Consider the following 11,636-nt stretch of genomic DNA (forward strand, 5'->3'; position numbering starts at 1 on the left):
ATTTTTTTTCGAGTTTTGTTGATATTTTTTTATCAAACAGGCAAACAATCCGAAAACACAAAAAATAATGGAGAAATTTGTATTGAGAGCTCAAAATTTGGCTCAAAATGACAAAATTTTTGCTACCGGGCCTTCCGGGCCGGGCCCGTGCCTTGAAAATTTCCTCAGGCCCGGGCTTTGGCGGGCCGGCCCGGAATTTTACAAGTATGGTATAAACTAATGTGGTTCTAAAAATATTGCAAAGGAAGTACTCCATAGGAGTTTTAGACATCGGAATTTTTCTCGTCAATTGTTCCGAGGAATGATTTATGTCTTCCAACAGACATAGGGGCTAATTGGATACCTGTCGGACTTGTGGCCTGAAAAATGTTTTTGTATTCATAAACATAAGGAGTAATTTCTAAAAACATACATTTTCTGATTGTGCTCGAGTGTTCTGACGGGTCAGCAATGCTTTTTGTTCTTGCTTCTGTGCTTCTTCCAACTTCTTCTGCGGTTCTTCAACAATTTCAAATCGTCCATGGTCACCCTGAAAACTGATCCTTATGAAGAATAAATGAAGAAAGTCCTACCGTTTTCGATCTTTGATAGAAAAATGTTCCTAATATACAGACAGTACAGAATGCCGCACCAACAACCACCATTGCCAAGTTGTACAGAAACCGAATCGATCGACGAGACTACAATGAATAATCATGCAGGAATGCAGGCACATTCAGAAACTAAAGCGATCGAATGAAGAAAAAAACAAATTTACCGTTTTGATAGTTTTTCCATTATGTGAAATCAATTCCTGATCTTTCGCTTCATCGAAAGTCAGTGTTTCGCATTTTTTATGATTCGCATATGTTCGGAAATATGGGCAACCCTGAAATGAATCCTCTGAATGATTTTCTTCAAAAAATCTACTCACAACTGAAGGACAGAAGTAGTTGTCTTGTGACAATGTCGCAGATGACAGATTGTAGAGATCACCACCAATCAGTCTGTTCCATAGCCATTTCGTAGCGTAGTTATGGCCTCTTCGATTTAACAAAGGCCTATCTCTGATGAACAATCCACTAGGATATCTCGAAGTGATAGTGACCATTGGGTAACTGATCATACCGAAGGTAGGTCTCTGAAAATTTGTACTTAAGTTAAAAGCTAAATTAAAGACTGAATACCGTTGTCTCTCCATTTTCCACATATTTCTGGAGATCTTTCCAAACTCTAGACCATTTCCTGGAGATGTCGTACATAAATCCTTCTGTTTGGTTTCTAGAACACTGACAACGGTTTCTGAAAATTGTTATATTTAAAATATAAGCCATATTCGTTGTGACCGACTTGAGAAGATTCGATTTCTGTTCATGAAAAGATGAAACATGGACAGGTCCTAGAAGTACAACGAGAGCTTTCGGAAGCTCGATTTGAAGATGTATGATTGCTTTCTTAATGTGATTATAAGATGGTCCGTCGCATTTTGTACAGATCTGAAACGGATTCCGATGCATTTGCGAAATTTAAAATAATAATATAACAAGTAGTGAATTTCAAAAGTTTTAATTTTCACATCAAAGTACTGAAATTTCAAAAATTTTTGTGAGCCACGTGAATCTTTTGAATCTCCCAAAAGATGGACCGTTAAGATTTTGGGAGAAATATTAACACTTTCTGAATATTTTTTCCCAAAAGTAAAACTTTTGAAAATCACTACTTGTTATATTACCTCTTCGGTTCCAATAGTAATGATAATCATAATCCATTCGTTCATATAATCCACTTCAGTCAGCTTCTTCACTCTCCGAGTCAGCTCTACAGCTTGACTGTAAAGATCCTTTGTTGTAGCACCAGTCTGAGCAACATTAAGCTGATGATCGGGAAGATCTGCACCCATTCCATGCGAAACACCGACTATTTTTGGACTAAACTCGCGTAGGATATCTAGAAACAAAGGGATATAAATTTTCAGTAGCTTTAAATTTTAGGACGTACTTGGAATAGTGATCAATCCGTCAATAGTTGAATCTCCACCAATTGGAAAACTTGCGCCTCGAAACTCGATATCAGCATTTGGCCATAATCCAATTCCAGTTGCTAGTGCATCACCCATTGCGGCGATTATTGTGATGTCTTCTGGAGAAATATCAGCCACAGAGCGTCCGGTTACCAACTCCAACTTTGTGCGAGGACATGAGAAAGTTTTTCTAAAAAAATGAAGATCCATCATGAATCCAATAATGCAAAACCTTACCGGTCATTGAATGCAGAATTGATTACTCCAGCAACAGGTTGATGTTTCTCTGGTTTGATCGCAGTAAGTGACTTCAGATGTTGGTGATCTACACTGTCTCGTTCTCTGAATAAATGCAATTTTAATGGTTGGAAACTATATGTTTTGTGAAAAACAACCCGATAGAATTTAAAAGAAGGTTTGATCAAACTTGTGAAAATTGAAAGGAATTCAAAATTAGGTAACTAAAAAAGTGAGAAGGGAAAGATTGAAAGTGGAAGAGCAGATAGCATGCGTATTAGCATCTCATACGAAACCCGTCTAGATCTTCCAGTTCATTCGATGATGTTGCGGTGTCGAAAAATTTGTCATAATCGGTTGATTTCCCCCACAATTTAATAAGTCTGAATTGAAACAAATCGAAAAAATAGACTCCATAGAAGATAATAGGCTGTGAAGTTGGAAACCTCTGATATGCAAATTACCTTTCTTCACTGATGTCGCTGGAATCATCGCTTTCATCTACTTCGTCGTTTTTTTGAGCTTTTTCCCGTTGTTTTTTCTGCTCTTCCGGAACGATTTTATCGTCGTCGCTGCTTCTACGGCTGGCATAGTCCGTCAGGTTCGTAGAAAAGTCTTCATAGTCTACTAAACTTCTCGTCTCATCATGGAACTCTCCTCTTAGTTCTTTTTGATCAATCGAAAGATTTATTGATTCACCCGAAGCATAGAAGAAAAGGCACAATAGTAGGTTTAACCGCATTCTGTAAAAATAAAATGAAAAACTATGTTAAGTGTGGTGAAATGTGTGATAAGAACGGCAAATGATAGCGAGGACGAAAGCTTGAGATTTACTGAATTGATATATTGGGATCATGCTATTTTTTAGAAAAAAATATCGTCTCAGTTAAATAACGAGATTTTAAAGCTTTTTAGCTCAAAATGGTAGCGTTTTGGCAAAAAAAGCCGGCATTAAAGACGGTTCTTGGCTTTATAGAACCTGTAATTGATATTCTTCATGGTTTTTGTTGATCAATATATACTTTCCGGCTTAGTTTTTCATACAAAGTAAATTTTCTGTTAATTTTTCAATAGAACTTCAATTTGTTGCAAAAAAAACCGAGGAGACCCCGCAAATTCCGGGGAAAAGTGGGCGGAGTCGAGAAAAACCGTGCGGCAAAACCGTGCCAGGGTTGCAATTTAGGCTCCGCCCCTGACTCCGTCCACTTTTCTCCGGAGTTTTTTTTCCCCGGAAATTTTTTTCTCCAGAATTTGCGGGGTCTCAACCGAGAAAAAAAGTGGCGAGGAATCGCGCTCCAGTGGGCAACTGGCAGTATGCCAAAACTATGAGAATTCGCTGCGTAGCGACTCAACCAATGATGAACGATACGGAGAGAGGTCGACAGTGAAGTTTCCACCGATTTCGACGTTTTTTCGATGTTTTTAGCAGTTTTTTCAGTGGTTTCCTGTATTTTTTAAGACGAATTTGATGAAAAATATATATATGACACGAAAAAAGAATATCGCAACCTTTTTTTTGATATTTATTGCATGTGATGAGCATCTACGATCGTTTTAAAATTTGGGACATTACAGCTACGTTGATTAATTTGGCGAAGATTTTCTTACTTTTCGTTGTTCATATTTTGAATTTCGGTCTATTTCGTTCTCAATAATTGTTCTTGCAGGGTTAAACATGGCTACTCAAGATGAAGCTCATCTCGCCGAATTGAAGAAGAAGAGAACTTTCCGCAAGTTCACCTACAGAGGAGTCGACTTGGACCAACTTTTGGACATGTCCCGGTATGTTGAAAGAACAAAACATGTTCGGATGTTTACTGTATCAATATTTTTCTAGTGAACAATTCACCAAGCTTCTCCCATGCCGCATGCGCAGACGTTTGGATCGTGGACTCAAGAGAAAGCATTTGGCTCTCATCGCTAAGGTCCAGAAGGCCAAGAAGGCTGCTGGAGTCCTCGAGAAGCCAGCTACCGTCAAGACCCATCTCCGTGACATGATCATCCTTCCAGAGCTTGTCGGTGGAGTTATCGGAATCTACAACGGAAAGGTCTTCAACCAGGTAAGCGTTTCAGCGACAGTTTGAAGAATACGCTTGATTTGATTTTCAGACTGAGATCAAGCCAGAAATGATCGGATTCTACCTCGGAGAGTTCGCTATCTCTTACAAGCCAGTCAAGCACGGAAGACCAGGTATTGGAGCTACTCACTCTTCCCGATTCATCCCACTCAAGTAAAGTTATTTGTTGAACAATAAACTTGTTTCAAAGTTATATATTTTCCTTCAATTCATGATTTAAAGAAAAGAAATCCAGAGTCGAATGACAGCACTAGAATCAGCATGTTCTAATGTAAGACGCTGATTATTGGAATACTTCACGCAATTCAGCAATAGATTTACACGACTACGTATATCGTAATGTGTCAAATGAAGCAGTGAGACTTCGATGCATTTTACCGCTTATTCAGGAATTTCCATTGGTCCTGTTTTTGAGGAAATTCATAATTTTCACAACAGGTGTCCGCACAAATTTTCAGGGCACGGTCTCCCACAAATCATTTTCGAACTGCAAATTAAATTTTGATCTACAGAAAAACAATTTTTCGCGATCACAATTGCAGGTCTAAAGCCCAATTTTCAGGATTTTTTATTAGATTTTGTGGAGATTCAAGAATAATTCTTTAAAAAATTAGTTAGTGGTTATAGAATCCTGTATGGTCCTTTTCCGGAAGAAAATGTTTCAAAAATGGAATTTTCCAGATTTTTTACAGAAAAAATGTATCTCCTCTTTCAGTTTTTGACATTTCTAGAAGTTTTATAGCTCAAAAGAACCGCAATAATTTAATTGCACGAAATCGCATTTTTGCTGTGTTTTTTGATTATAAAAAAAAGTTCTGTCAGACGAATCAAAAATTCATCCATACAAAAGGAGGGATAAATTATTTCGTTTCTTTTGAGCTATAAAACTTCTAGAAATGTCAAAAACTGAAAGAGGAGATACATTTTTTCTGTAAAAAATCTGGAAAATTCCATTTTTGAAACATTTTCTTCCGGAAAAGGACCATACAGGATTCTATAACCACTAACTAATTTTTTAAGAATTATTTGAACCATCTTGAATCTCCACGAAATCTAATAAAAAATCCTGAAAATGGGGTTTTAGACCTGCAACTGTGATCGCGCCAAATTCTTTTTCTGTAGATCAAAATTTAATTTGCAGCTCGAAAATGTTTTGTGGGACACCGTGCAGGGGACAATTGGAACTTCACTACTTCGGACCGACTCTAAAATGCGTCTCGAATGCTACCTTTTAGTTCATTAATTAGACTCATAACATTATTGAGACAAAAAAGATGTCACAATACATTTATTCATTCGAGAGAATTCGATCAAAAGGTACTACAACGCAAGAAAGAAAAAGGCTGGAACAAGAAATAAGATAATTTATCTGGTTCCTCTCTGCTTGGCGGCGGCGACCATCTCGTCTTGGAGGGTCTCCATGATCTCGAGTCTTTGGTGGGTAACACCAGATGGGTCGAAGACCAAAGTTGGCTTCTTCCAGTAGTTGTTGCGGATTCTCTCCCAGTCCCATGGAGCAGTTGAGTGGCCTGAAACGCACAAGAATGAGGCATTCAAATCAGAAATCGGAACTTACTTCTGTCAAGCCAGATCTCAGTCTTTTCGAAGGAGTAGTAAACAGTGTAGCCGAAGAGAACACACCAGATAGCAAGAAGTCCGAAAAGTGGGTAGATTTCGTAGGCGTGTCCGAGTTTGCGGAACATGAATCTAAAAACATGGAGTATATATATATATATATAATTTGCATGGTTAAAACTGGTTATCTTTTTATGAATAATTTTTATTGTTTTTTTTTCACAAGATGAACACAATAACTATAAGATTTGACCCATGTTCACGAATACTTCAGTGAGTTTCATGTTCCAGCTGTTTACCTGGTAGCTGTGTCTCCTGGCTTAGCTGGGTTGGAGTAACGAGCGTCACGAGAAACATCGCGCTGATATTTGAAGAATCCTTGTTGGTCGCTGATCTTGATAGATTGTTCATGCTGAAGTTTATCGAATTTACACAGATTATTATCGAAGAAAGGTGTCACAATTAATTGAAAAAATTATCGAATTTTGATCAAAATACATGCCAATTTTGAACAATGATATCTCTTCGAGGAAGAAATGAAAACGCTCAAACAATCTGATGACCTCAAAAAGAATTATTTTGCCCGAGCCACATTTTACAAAAATCAAGCTACATGTTTCGATTTTGTTTTTTTTTCTAGTCATCAAATCGATGAATATTAAAAATTAAAATTTTTCGAGCGATTTCCTCTTTTTTTGACTGAAAAAGTTTGACTTGATTATTCATGTATTTAAAGATCCATTCCGAGGTATTTAAAGTTTAAAAAGAAGGAACTTACGTCAAGGGTCATTTTGGAGGAAGCGTTTCTGACGACCAGAATGCGGGCGACGGTGCATTTGGTGACCAGACGAGGAGTCAAGAGTGAGAGCGACATTCTGAAAACTGAAAATACATATTCAAGCCATTTCCGACAGAAATATTTCAGTTTGAGGAGCTTATAAATATAAAGGTCTAAAAAAGCGACTAAGTTGCTACTTTCTGCTCACAAATGTTATAAAATATATGACGGGATATTGAAGACTTTTTCAATTTTCTAATAAGCTAATTATTTGGTGCCGGCGCTTAAAAAAATCAATAAAATCGCTTCAAAAAACTATTTCAATGGACGGCTCGCCTTCACCGCTAGCGCTCCTATACACTTCGTGACGCACAACACGCTCCACAATAATGCGCTGTCTCCGTATCTCTGTTCTGCCTGATCTTTCCTTCAAGTTTCGGAGGAAGTTCAAAATCTGATTTTTTATAAAACAGTAACAAAATGCAATACATTTCAGGTATTTGGAAGTCGAACCGGCATTTTTCGGCAGTACAAACGAAGCAACAAAAATTTGAGTTTATTCGTTTATTTATGCAATCAACAACTTCTGAACATTTTAAATACAATATTTACGAAAGATTTTATTAATAATATAAGCGAATCAATGCACATCTCAGTATCCGTCGTTGGAGAAATCAATGTGATAATCGGTATACTTCTGCTTCAAAATGTCAACCGCAATCTGATGATCTGCACGACCGTAGCCCTGAGAATATCCATACACAAGAATATCCTTTCCAGAATCATCGTGTTTGATTCTGCCACCTCCAACACATTTCAACTTGAGACCTGATGCAGCAGTCGACTGAAAAATTCGAATTTTTAAAAAATTCATTCATACCGAATGAGGAATATAGTTTGTAACACCAGCTATGATTTTCTGTTATTTTATATTACCTTTGTTTCCTGCAGAATGTCGTCATGGAAGGTGCATCGGTAATATCCGCGTACAATGAACTTCTTCTCTTTGGATGCAGTATCCGTCACCTGAAAATATAATTTCGACTTCTCAAATATGATTTTTAGGTTCAAGCGGTCCATTGTTTTCGACCGCCAATTCTACGATTATACCCCTCCTCCTCCTCCGAGGTTTTTTTTCGCCTAAACTAGGGAAATGTGAAGTAGTGCTTTTAAGAAGAAAGTGTGCGTGTTCCTAGACCCTGGGGACCGATTTCTTGTGATGGGCTCCTTCTTGCTCTTCGGACTATCGCGGATATATCTGGCACATTCTTCCTCCCCTCTTTCTTTTTGGCTCAACACAACCAACCCCTAACACTTGGCTTACAATCTCATGTTTCTATATTCTACTATTATTCTCACTTATCAGTTGTATTGCAAGAAAAAAAAGCATTCGTGGAGGAATATCATCGGAAATTTTAAGTACCAGAATGAAAAAAGGAGCCCACTTTGTGTGCGTACCTTGACGAGTTTCCTGGTCTCATCTCATATTTCATCTTCTCCATATTCACTTTATTTTTTTGGAGAATATTTATTCTTGACAACTGCTGCTCACTTCTCTTTTTCAAAATCATTTTGTCTCCTATTTTTTTTCTCGAAAAATGATGGATGGTTGCAAACAACAAGTAATCCAACCGTATACTTCTTGGGCTTTTTACCTCATTCTTCTTCCCAAAATGAGTTGTTTTCAGGTTGAAAGCAATAAAATGGCAAAATTCCTTTCTCTGCACGTACTCTTGATTGGTTCTGTGATACTTTATATTATTCTTGGAGCTATTGTATTTCAAATGCTGGAAGGAGAACACTTAGATGTAAGCCCGAATTTGATTAAATTGTGAAAAAAAAGTTTAGGCTCTCAAAAAAGATCACATGGATCGAATAGACCAGAATGCGAAAGATTATGTGAATCGACTATGGGATCTAGCCAAGGAGAACAAAAATAACTATGGTGTAAGCAATTCTGACATTCCAAAAGAAAAACACAGGATATATTTATAGACCGTCGATGACTTGATAAAATTCGTAAAGTCAGAAACCGTTGACGATTTCAACAATTATGTCGATACAGTATTTTATGCTCACAGAGCTGTAAGACACGGATACGATGAGGTAGATCCAGATATAGTGATTTTTGTATTAACTTTTATATAGGATTCTCCTACATGGGATTTTGCAAATTCTGTGTTTTTCACTACTACCATGCTGACATCCATCGGATATGGTTATGTAGCACCCAGTACATTTGGCGGAAGATTATTTGGAGTTATCTACTGTTTGATAGGTATCTAGGAATTCTTTACCAGATAACGAAACTTTCATTCAGGAATACCTCTAACTTTGGTAACAGTCGCAAACGTTGCCAAATTTCTATCAGAGACCATATTCTTCTTGCATTATGAACTTTGGAACAAATGTCTCGAATGGAAACGAAAACGAAAAGGAGAAGTAGAAGCTGATCCAGCGCAACCAATGTTCGGTGACGACGAAAACGAAGAAGAGATTCTAGATCGAGTTCGATTAGTTCGGTTCCCTCCGTTGACAGTTTTCATGTTTGTTTTCGTGTATGGTTGCATTGCTGCTTGGGTGGTACGGTATTGGGAAACATGGACTTATGTCGAGAGCCTCTACTTTATATTTATCAGTATTCTAACCGTAGGTGAGTGGAAAGAACTATAGGAGAACCAGGGATCAATATCAAGTTGTTTTTATAGGTTTTGGAGATATCCGACCATCTCCTGGGAATATTTGGGTTACATTGGCTTTCGTCGTAGGTCAGTTTCCAAGACTTGAAAAATAATTTTTTGAAAAATTATGTTTCTAGTCGGTGTGATTCTCACTACCATGTGTATGGATGTGGTTGGAAGAATGTACTTGAAGGAAATTCACTATTTGGGTAGAAAATTGAAAAGCAACAATCCATTCTATCTACTGAGAGAAGCTAAAGCCAGGTGAGATCCTTTAAAAGGAACTTTTGAATCAGTATCCTATCCCATTTTTCCAGGAGACGCCGAGCAGCAATGGCCTCATTACTGGCACAATTGGCCAAAGGAATGATTTTCGCTCATAAAGATTATAACGAATTGGCCCGAAAGAAGTCAAAGAGAAAGAAGGAAAAGCGACGAGGGAGTCATGTTCGTGAGTATCTTTTTTCTAACTTTCACCAAATAATTTGATCTAAATCAGTACTATTCCAGTACCAAATGAGAAATTCATGTTCGCCCGACTACCACCAGACCCACCAAGTGATTGTCAAGTTGTTAGTACTTCTGCGTACTCTGTCAGACTGGCCTGGGCTCCACCTTTCTCACCCGATCCAGATTTGACGTATAACATTCGATACCGGTTGAAGTAAGTCGAAAGCCTTTACAGAAAGGGGATACATTTGCTTTCAACGGAACGTGCATTCAGACACAATGAAGACGCAAAAGTTAGAGAACTCCGAGGAATAAAAGGAAACACAGTTGAGATAATGAGTGTCGATTCTTGCTCCCTTTACGAGTTCAGAATCACAGCTCATAATAAATTTGGAGAGAGCAAGGCTGTATACTTAGTTCAATATACTGGTGAGTTTCATTGAATTCAAAATTACGCAATATTTTTCTTCCAATTTCAGAACCCCAACTGAGCCCTCAACATATATTGGCAACACGTCTAAATGCTAATACTATTGAACTGACATGGGAACCACCATATAAAAAATCTCACGAAGTCAAAAACTATGTTGTGTACTTCACCGAGAATCCAAATGCATCACTTTCAGAGTGGGAGAAAATTCCAGTGAACGGAAGAAGAGTGAGATCCGAAAAGAAGTTGGGACCATACTTGTAAAATTCCGGGCTGGCCCGCCAAAGGCCGGGCCCGGGCCGGGCCTGAGGAAATTTTCAAGGCCCGGGCCCGGTGTCAAAAATTATGTATTTTTGAGCCAAATTTTGAGCTCTCAATATAATTGTTTCCATTTTTAATCCGTATTTCGGATTGTTTGTCTGCCTGATCAAAAAAGATCGAAAAACTCAAAAAAAATCACATAAGGGTCCCCCCTTATGTGTTTTTTGAAAATTTCGAAACTAGTTAAATGACGGGCCCGCCGGGCCGGGCCTCCGAAGTTCCGGAAAAAGCCCGGCCCGGCCCGGCCCGTTACAAGTATGGTTGGGACTATTAAATTATAAATTTACAGGTAGTCTTCCCAGATCTACGTTTCGATTGGTTCTACATGTTCAGTGCCACTGCTGTTTTCAAAGATGGACAAAGGTCTCCTCTTTCAAGGGCCCTTTTTATAAAAACTGATAAAATTGAGTTCCATAAACATTGTAAGTCATTCTAAGTGAGAAAATTGTAATCTTTACAAATCTTCAGGCGTTGGGCACTCAAAAACTATTGATGTTATGGATTCAATATGCGAGAAGGAAGAAAATGAAACTACAGCGCTACTGAAGCGCGATTATGTTTCTTTTGCTGTTTGACTTGTTTTTGACTCATTGAATAATACAATACTTTGTCATTTAAATTACCATACCTGAATCAGAATATACTTGAATACACCTTTTGGATCGATGTCCACATCAGCAATGTCTGTTAGTGGCATTGTCTCGAAACGGCCTGAAATCTAAACATTACAAACTCCCACATAACTTTGAGACTTACGCAGAAAGCGGAATATACTTCTGGAGAGTATGTTTCACCTGTAAACATAAAATGTGACTACCGGAAGAACGCATGATTTAATCTATCGAATTCCGATTTTTGAAAAAGAGACGACCTAATGAGGGGTAGCAATAACGCAAAAACTCAGCATTTACTTACTGTTTTCTTCCTATTCAATGGCAAGCAAAAATTAGGGTTTCTGGTTTTTTTTGATTACGGTAAAATAAAGGTGCAGAAGAAAAAGTATTTTAAGGCTTCGGAACATGTAATGGTTTACTGTACTTGGAAAGAAATATCAGATGAGCAAATCGATAATGGGGTTATTCAGGGA

General features: G+C 37.9%; 6 protein-coding genes across 6 annotated transcripts; 3 read left to right on the plus strand and 3 right to left on the minus strand.

The window, feature by feature from the left end:
• Positions 1–263: 263 nt before the first annotated feature.
• Positions 264–2,978, minus strand: CBG12377 (the record flags this gene model as incomplete). The annotated part of the gene is made up of 9 exons (XM_002639615.2): positions 264–359; positions 413–529; positions 758–1,120; positions 1,167–1,281; positions 1,330–1,475; positions 1,712–1,926; positions 1,978–2,189; positions 2,237–2,341; positions 2,701–2,978. 9 exons carry the CDS (start codon positions 2,976–2,978, stop codon positions 264–266), a joined length of 1,647 nt encoding a protein of 548 aa, XP_002639661.2.
• Positions 2,979–3,911: 933 nt separating this feature from the next.
• On the plus strand, positions 3,912–4,471 carry Cbr-rps-15 (the record flags this gene model as incomplete). The annotated part of the gene is made up of 3 exons (XM_002639614.1): positions 3,912–4,018; positions 4,074–4,296; positions 4,346–4,471. 3 exons carry the CDS (start codon positions 3,912–3,914, stop codon positions 4,469–4,471), a joined length of 456 nt encoding a protein of 151 aa, XP_002639660.1.
• Positions 4,472–5,524: 1,053 nt separating this feature from the next.
• On the plus strand, positions 5,525–5,800 carry CBG25273 (the record flags this gene model as incomplete). Its single annotated transcript, XM_045239163.1, has 2 exons — positions 5,525–5,528; positions 5,580–5,800. 2 exons carry the CDS (start codon positions 5,525–5,527, stop codon positions 5,798–5,800), a joined length of 225 nt encoding a protein of 74 aa, XP_045099282.1.
• Positions 5,801–5,907: 107 nt separating this feature from the next.
• On the minus strand, positions 5,908–6,763 carry CBG12375 (the record flags this gene model as incomplete). Its single annotated transcript, XM_045239167.1, has 3 exons — positions 5,908–6,021; positions 6,215–6,301; positions 6,668–6,763. 3 exons carry the CDS (start codon positions 6,761–6,763, stop codon positions 5,908–5,910), a joined length of 297 nt encoding a protein of 98 aa, XP_045094848.1.
• A 556-nt stretch (positions 6,764–7,319) lies between these two features.
• On the minus strand, positions 7,320–7,747 carry CBG12374 (the record flags this gene model as incomplete). Its single annotated transcript, XM_002639612.2, has 2 exons — positions 7,320–7,511; positions 7,604–7,747. The coding sequence occupies 2 exons, from the start codon at positions 7,745–7,747 to the stop codon at positions 7,320–7,322; spliced, it is 336 nt and encodes a 111-aa protein (XP_002639658.2).
• Positions 7,748–8,340: 593 nt separating this feature from the next.
• Positions 8,341–11,574, plus strand: Cbr-twk-30 (the record flags this gene model as incomplete). The annotated part of the gene is given in 14 exon segments (XM_045239185.1): positions 8,341–8,475; positions 8,516–8,614; positions 8,663–8,797; positions 8,816–8,945; positions 8,988–9,320; positions 9,376–9,435; positions 9,486–9,612; positions 9,666–9,799; positions 9,859–10,012; positions 10,073–10,227; positions 10,278–10,456; positions 10,839–10,971; positions 11,241–11,358; positions 11,535–11,574. The coding sequence occupies 14 exon segments, from the start codon at positions 8,341–8,343 to the stop codon at positions 11,572–11,574; spliced, it is 1,932 nt and encodes a 643-aa protein (XP_045094847.1).
• Positions 11,575–11,636: the final 62 nt, after the last annotated feature.

Source organism: Caenorhabditis briggsae (assembly GCF_000004555.2).
Source record: "Caenorhabditis briggsae complete genome, chrI, whole genome shotgun sequence".
NCBI classification, from domain to species: domain Eukaryota; kingdom Metazoa; phylum Nematoda; class Chromadorea; order Rhabditida; family Rhabditidae; genus Caenorhabditis; species Caenorhabditis briggsae.